The sequence below is a fragment of the Myotis brandtii genome, unplaced genomic scaffold (assembly GCF_000412655.1).
Source record: "Myotis brandtii unplaced genomic scaffold, ASM41265v1 scaffold59, whole genome shotgun sequence".
Lineage (NCBI taxonomy): Eukaryota > Metazoa > Chordata > Mammalia > Chiroptera > Vespertilionidae > Myotis > Myotis brandtii.
The window spans coordinates 662,604-670,440 of record NW_005370223.1 but is presented as its reverse complement, the minus strand read 5'-3'; the positions used below and the strand labels follow the sequence as shown (position 1 = coordinate 670,440).

General features: G+C 41.4%; 1 protein-coding gene across 2 annotated transcripts in view; it reads left to right on the top strand.

The window, feature by feature from the left end:
• CDH17 (cadherin 17, LI cadherin (liver-intestine)) overlaps positions 1 to 7,837 on the top strand; it is a 58,177-nt gene that overhangs the window by 20,919 nt on the left and 29,421 nt on the right. For both annotated transcript variants that reach the window (XM_005879230.2, XM_005879229.2), the window contains exons 4-9: positions 342 to 476; positions 1,341 to 1,479; positions 3,724 to 3,882; positions 3,986 to 4,185; positions 5,789 to 5,920; positions 6,215 to 6,365. In XM_005879230.2, coding sequence (XP_005879292.1) covers positions 342 to 476; positions 1,341 to 1,479; positions 3,724 to 3,882; positions 3,986 to 4,185; positions 5,789 to 5,920; positions 6,215 to 6,365 — 916 coding nt within the window. The remainder of the gene's footprint in view (positions 1 to 341; positions 477 to 1,340; positions 1,480 to 3,723; positions 3,883 to 3,985; positions 4,186 to 5,788; positions 5,921 to 6,214; positions 6,366 to 7,837) is intronic.

Genomic DNA, 7,837 nt, shown 5'->3' with positions numbered 1-7,837 from the left:
CCCTGCTCGCTTCAGTGCATGGCTGCCGGCCGCCATCTTGGTTGTCAGTTAATTTGCATATACTCACTGATTAGCCAATGAAAAGGGTAGCGGTCGTACGCTAATTACCATGTTTCTCTTTTATTAATGTAGATATTGTATACTATTTCTTGAAGGAAATGTATTTTGAATATTAGTTAATGTTCAAGCAAACTTTTAGAATGTAGCAGTTTAAAAACTCAGAACTTCTTAATTAGCGATTGTACAAATGAAAGCATTACCTGGAATTGGTGACTTTCTACAAAATCTACAACACTGTTTTACTTACAACCTCACCTCATCTGACTTTTGCTTTTTCCCAGTTTAAGGCCAGTCCTCCTGCTGTGACTTTCAAACTCACTGGGGAGACGGATGGAATATTTGAGATACAACCAGATGGGCTTCTATATCACAACAGAGCTCTGGACAGGGAAACAAGGGCTGTTCACAAACTCCAGGTGAGTTGAGACCAGGAAAAGTCACCTAACTCCAACCTTTCTGAGCATCCTTTGTCCTGGAAGTATCACTGGCACCTTCACCCCTTGCCTAGAATCCTTAGGGCTCTTCTGGCGTTAATGGTATACTTGGTAAACCTCATTTGTCCATTTTTTTTTACCAGCTACAGAGGGGTATGGTGAAGGTCCCCTCTTCCTTAGGCTTTTTGACCACAGCAACCCAATTTACATTGCCAAGGCCCTCAGATAGCATTACTCATTCAAGTATGGCATGTTCAGGCACCTGGAGCAAAACCAAGCCAACACGTCTGTGATTTTCACTGGCGCCTGCCTGTGTCTGCTGTGTGGGCTCTGGATCCACAAAGAAGGCAGCATCAGTGCTGGGATGGAGCTTCTTTGCATCTTGCAAGAAGCAGAAATAACCAATGGTCAGTTTTTGTGTGTGATATCTGAATATGCAGGCATGATAGAGAGCTAATTGGGTGGGGGAGGAGGGAGGGAGAGCAAGCCAAAAGCTTTCTGTGTAGTAACTTCTACTATTGGATCGACAGGTTGACCATCAAAATGCCTCTGTAAGAGGCCATCGTGCCACTTCCGTAGCCTCAGGGACAAGGTGCTCTGATTTCACTGACTCCAGCTACTTAGCAAAGAAGCATGTCTAGCGTACAGCATACCCCAGCCCTGGAAAACAGTCATGATCACCCAGGCTTACCTGATAGGGCCCCTGTCCTAGCCGCTCCCAATTTGGGCTTTGATGGGTGTCTTTCTCCGCTGGTTCTTTGAACTCTTAATTTCTCTCAAGTGACTTTTGTTGAGTGACATGAAGTCCAGGTTCACCACGGTGGTTTCCTTCCCTTTCCCCATCAGGTCTCAGCCTTGGATGCTCAGGGAAATACGGTGGAGGGTCCGGTCCCCATCACAGTAGAAGTGAAGGACATCAATGACAATCGACCCACTTTTCTCCAGTCAAAATACGAAGGCTCAGTAAGGCAGAATTCTCGCTCAGGTAATGGGAGTCTGGAGGTATTTACGGAAAGCAGGGAGGGCATCAGGCAGAAGGGGGCGATTTATGTGGCTAACAGCTGCAGCCATCACTCATTAAGCACTTCCTATCTTATTTAAATTTCACAGCAATCCTCTGGGAGTTGTTTTATTATCCCTATTGCTCTAGGGCAGTGATGGTGAACCTATGACACGTGTGTCAGAGGTGACACGCGAACTCATTTTTTGGTTGATTTTTCTTTGTTAAATGGCATTTAAATATATAAAATAAATATCAAAAATATAAGTCTTTGTTTTACTATGGTTGCAAATATCAAAAAATTTCTCTATGTGACACGGCACCAGAGTTAAGTTAGGGTTTTTCAAAATGCTGACACACCGAGCTCAAAAGGTTCGCCATCACTGCCCTAGAGCTTGGTTTCTCGGCCTTGGCACCATTGATACCCTCTTTTTTTGGTCAGGTGCTGTTATATGCGTTGTAGGATGTTTAACAGCATCCCTGACATCTACTCCCCAGATGCCAGTAGCAACACCTACCACTAAGTTGTGACAACAAAGACGTCTTCAGACATTGTCAAATGTTCCCTGAGGTTCCCCAGTTGAGAACCGCTATTTTACAGTGAGCTTTAGAAGACCTTAAAGCTCTATACCACTTTAGAATACTCTGGAAAGGTGAGCTCACTCTCCCATATCCTCTCAAGAATCTTACATTCTCATGGTCATTGTTGGCTCCCATTTATTTTTCTTCTCTTACTTCCAACCCTAGACTTATATTCATTCACTATGCTCCTACCCTTCATTTCCACAAAAAAACAAAAAGGCATAGGTGTGTGCCACAGACTTTACTGAAGATTTGGGGAGATGAGAGAGCATTACATCATTAACAGTGCACAAAATAAACATGAGTATTAGACTTCTGTGTTCTCAGAAAGATTCTTGGCCATGTCCATCAGCTCACTGTCAAGTTTCTCTCTACGCTAGTTAATCTCACCTCTCATTCTTGAATGGCCTCTTCCAATAACTCAGGGAAAGTGTTTTGTCCACTTTATTATGTGGAGTAATTTCACTGTCTTTGCCCCTGAAATTTCATACCGAAGACTCTCTAATAAGCTCTGCCACATAAGCATCTTCCACATCTTCCCCTTCCTCTCCTCATAGATAGGGTGTTCTAGATTAGTGGTTCTCAAACTTTTTGCCCTCAGGGCTCTTGTATTCCTCTAAAAATTATTAAGGACTCCAATGAACTTTTGGATATATTCAGTGGTGTTATATGTAGATTACATCCAGAGGGGTGCTGGTAAATGTTTAATAGCTGTCTCTCTGGGCAGGGGGTGTGAGGGGGGGTGGGAAGCCCTGCTTATAGCACTTACCAATTTCTGTGGGAAAAATATTCCTACCATGGCCTATTTTAAGCTATCAATGGTGTTAATAATTTGCTCACAAAACTTCTAGAAATTCAACTATTAGCTCTCTCGAGCTGGCTCCAGTACATCACTAGTTATATCTACCGATATTTATCATGTTAGAAATTAAAACGGAGAAACTTCAAAATTTATTAATTCTTTTAAAATCATAAACATTTTAACAAAAACTATATTTTCAAAAAACAAAAAGACTTATCAAGAAGAGTGGCATTGTTTTATTCTTTGCAAATCCCTTTAGTGTATGAATTAATTGAAAACAATTGGATTCTCATGCCTGTTTCTGTACTCATTCTTTTGCAACATGCTGTTTTGATTGAAGCATATGAAGAAAAACTTGCCTCACATAGATATGTACTTGGAAAAGGGAGGAATATCATAATAGCATTTTGAGATAACTATGGATATTCTTTGATACTATACCTAAACTCAACAAGTGGTGGTTTCTTAAAAGCTGGTTACCATGTGGAATCTGAAACCATATTAATGCCTTTTCTTTGGGTACTCCTTTACACTAAACTCCATGAAATTAACTTGTGCTTCGAGTGGATCTTTTTTTTTTACATGTGCATAAATTTAGACTCCATTGACCCTAAAAACAGTCTTAGAGACCCCTAGAGGTCCCTGGACCATACTTTGAGAAACCTCATCCTGGGGAAAGGAAGCAGAATAAAGGTTTATTTTCCCACTGATATAAATTATGGCATCTCCCTCCCTCCCCCCGACCCCCCAATCTGTCTCTGCATCTTAGAAGGCCAAAGTGGCTCTGGTTGGTTTGTGTTTCCATTAATATCTTTTTCTCTTTCTGGGTATGTTTTGTTAAATAGGAAAGCCTTTCATGTATGTCAATGCTACAGACCTGGATGATCCAGACACTCCCAATGGCCAGCTTTTTTATCAGATTGTCATGCAGCTTCCCAAGGTCAACGATGTCATGTACTTTCAGATAAACAACAAAACAGGGGCAATATCACTTACCCTTGCAGGTAAGTCAACAGATGCCTTCATAGGACTGATTCAGAAGAAGGGACCTATATCTGTGTCAGCTTCAGACACATTTCCCTTTCTGTTCTTTGCTACTTTCGATAGGATCGAGGGAATTGGATCCCAGTAAGAACCCTTTCTATAATCTGGTGGTCTCAGTGAAGGACATGGGAGGCCAGACTGAGAATTCCTTCAGTGACAGCACATCTGTGGATATCACGGTGAAGGAGAATATTTGGAAAGCACCCGAACCTGTGGAGATTGTAGAAAACTCGACTGTTCCTCACCCCATCAAAATCACTCAGGTAGTGCCTAAGGAATGCCTAGAGCCCATTGGGTAAATGCTCTCCCTTTGTACAAGCCCACTTTCATGGTCTTCACTGGTATATTTATTATGTACTTTTTTTTCCATAGCATAATTATAAAGCAAACTAAATAGATAAAGTTCCTGGCCGCAAGTCTCTGGAGTTTACTATCATGGGTAAACTCTGACCAAACTGGATTCATATCTCTAGCTCTCACTCTATCTATCTATCTATCATCTCCATCTCCCATCATCTCCCATCATCTGTATCTGTATCTATCTATATATCTTTAAAAGAGAACTTCATCTAAGATTCCCAAGATACCATTGATGTTTGTTGTTCCCTGTCAGTAGTCTGGGATATGGCTGCACTAGAGTGGGTTGTATATGACACACACATCATGTACATGTATATGATATGCATTTTGAAAAGCTGCTTCTTATTCTTGTGGGGAAAGTCTCTATCCAGTAGACCAGTGATGGCGAACCTATGACACGCGTGTCAGAGGTGACACGCGAACTCATTTTTTTTGGTTGCTTTTTCTTTGTTAAATGGCATTTAAATATATAAAATAAATATCAAAAATATAAGTCTTTGTTTTACTATGGTTGCAAATATCAAAAAATTTCTATCTGTGACACGGCACCAGAATTAAGTTAGGGTTTTTCAAAATGCTGACACGCCGAGCTCAAAAGGTTCCCCATCACTGCAGTAGACTCTTCCCACCACAGATGGAGGGACACGGACAGGATTGACCGAGAGTTGAGTAGGCAGCCTCTTGACCTTTGGAGACCACCCTCCCCCAACTCCACCTCCCCTCTTCATTCACAGGCTCCCCCTTCCCACCTCGGTGACTGATGCTCTCACCCTGAGTCCCCTCTTCCCTTAGCTCCTGTAAATACGTGCTGGCTCCACTCAGATCTGATCTTTTCTGGAAAATCAGGAGTTTCCTTGACATGAAAGCTGTGGGTTAGTGAGAGAGCACCGGGTTTGGAAGCAGATAACCGAAACCATGTCCTTGCTCCATTACGTTAATGATTGATCATAGAAGAAGTCATTTAACTGTCCTGAGCCCCAACCTCTCAACAGTAAAATGGGGATAATAACACCTCTCTGGGTTTTCGTGGAGATTAAATAAGAGGTCGTGTCTTTGAACGTGGGTAACAGGGATTCATGTTATGAGTGAGTCCCAGCCTGTGGTTCCCCTAAGACTGTTTTAAAATGACACTGTTGTTTAGAGGCCCTGGGATGGTCCACCCCATATATATTGTGAAACTTAAAAGAATTTTTATTTATTGAATGTTGAATTAATGAACCTCACCAGGAAGAGGAAGAAAGAACAAAAAAGCCAGAGTTATTCTGCTTTACCAATGAAGAAAGTATGTCAGGACTCAATTCCATGACAGTTGCAGATTTGGAGCCTTTACTGAAGTCTTCCTATCTATCATTTAGGCTATCCCCATAAGGATTTGTAAATGCTAAAAAGAATGCATATGCTTGTTTGCTCTCGGGGCTGTCGAAGGAAAAAAATTCTGGGGTGCCACACCCACTGCCTTTCCTCACAATTTGGTATCTTTCCTCACGATGCACTTTGACCCCATAGGTGCGGTGGAATGAACCAGGTGCTCACTATTCCTTGGTCGAAAAGGAGAGGCTGCCAAGATTCCCGTTTTCAATTGACCAGGAAGGAGATATTTATGTGACTCAGCCCTTGGATAGAGAAGAAAAGGATTCAGTGAGTAAAACTGGGAGGAGTTTCCCAAAGGACAAGACCGAGAGCTGTGCTCACAGAGAGCTGAGAGCAGAAAAGATTTTACTTAACACCAGTAACAACAACCCCAAACCGTACATTATTGATCTCAAGACATGATAATATCCCCACAAATCTGATCCATTTTTTTTCTCATTTCCCAATTCTAAGTAAACTGGAAATAAGGGAATTAAACGAAATAGAATTGAAACAGTCATTTTCTCTGCCTTTTAAAGGCAATGATGGGGTCATGTCTTAACGCTGATCTTCCTGTTGTAGTACGTTTTCCACGCGACTGCAAAGGATGAGCTTGGAAAACTACTTGCATCCCCACTGCAAATTCATGTGAAAGTTAAAGACATTAATGATAACCCACCTACGTGTCCACCTACAATGCCGGTATTTGAGGTCCAGGAGAATGAACAAATAGGTAAGGAATGAGAGCTGTTCAAAGCTGTGTAACTGTCTTTCTTGTGTTAACTCTATACTCCCTTTATCCTCTCTGTCTTGGAGAAGGTGGACAGGTAAACCTGATTGATGATCAGTTATCCACTAGCACAGTGTAGAGGTTGAATACACCTTGAGACACACACAAGTATAGTTGTCTGGCTCAGTTACTATCTGGGTCGTGTTCTTAAATTGGAGCATTTATGGCTACTATCACCACCACTACCACTATTACTACCCCTACTAGTACTGTTACCACTATTAATACTACTACACCCTCCTTACCACTAGCACTAACACCATAACCACTTACACCACTATCCTATGTACATATATAAGATTATCTCATTTGCAAGATTTTTACATAGATCCTTATTTTCCCTCCAACAAACTCAGTAACAGATAAAACTGCTCCAAATTTGATAAATAATTTAAATCAGCATCTACACCCAAGGTCAGATACTCTGCAACAAATAAGCACAACAAATGGAAATTGACTTTTGACTCTTGATGCTCCCTCTCTAGGAAGCTGATAATAATAGTTCAGGAGGCTGGCTGGTAGATGAAGTTCAAGTCCTATCCATTTTGGTCTTTTTGTTCTTGACTTGCTTTGTTCTCTTTTACTGTGTCTCATGGTAGCTTTAGTTTTGCACAGGGACAACTACTAGGAGAACATTATGCTCTCTGGAAGTTTTATTACTTCCCTGGATTTAGGTAAACTCTTGTCTATTACTCCTTGGTGTTGAGTCAATTGGCTGAGCAGGCTGGCTTTTCTTGAAATGTTTTTGTCTGTTGTTTCCTGTGAGTTTCAGAGGGTTATGACTGTGATGCCTAGGGCTCTGCTGCCCTTCTGGGCAGATCCTCACATGTCTGTGGACCTTCTCATCATTTTCTTTTTATCTCTTCTTGCCACACACTTTTGACATAGTGGCTGCAGTCCCGGTGGCTTGGTAGGCACTGCTTGCATGGCTTGCTTGCTCAATGCTTACATTTTCCTCCTCACTGTCAGGAGTCATATGTAGGCTATGTATTGTCAGTGTGTGTTGCTTAGGTCCTCTCTTTTTCATTTATTCCAATCCTTGCTGCAACAGGAACTGTTAAATGACAACTTAAAGGATTTTAATTAATTATAAGGGAGAATCCTCTAACAGTGACAGTTGCGTAACAATGGAATGTGTGTCAGTAGACGAGAATCACTTTTTGGAAATCTGGGATGATCTGTGATGCCGAGTGAAGGCAGAAGACCCTTCCAGATGATGCCTCAAGTCTCTTTGCATAAGGTCTAACCTTTAGTTTATTAGTTGTCTATTGCTGCATAACAGATTGCAGCATAAAACAACAAACATTTATTATTTTACAGTTTCTGTGAGTCAGGAATGGGCCAGGAATTCTTATAAATCAGCACAGATTGAATTGATTCTATATATGTAGGCTAAAAGAGATGTAAAACAATGC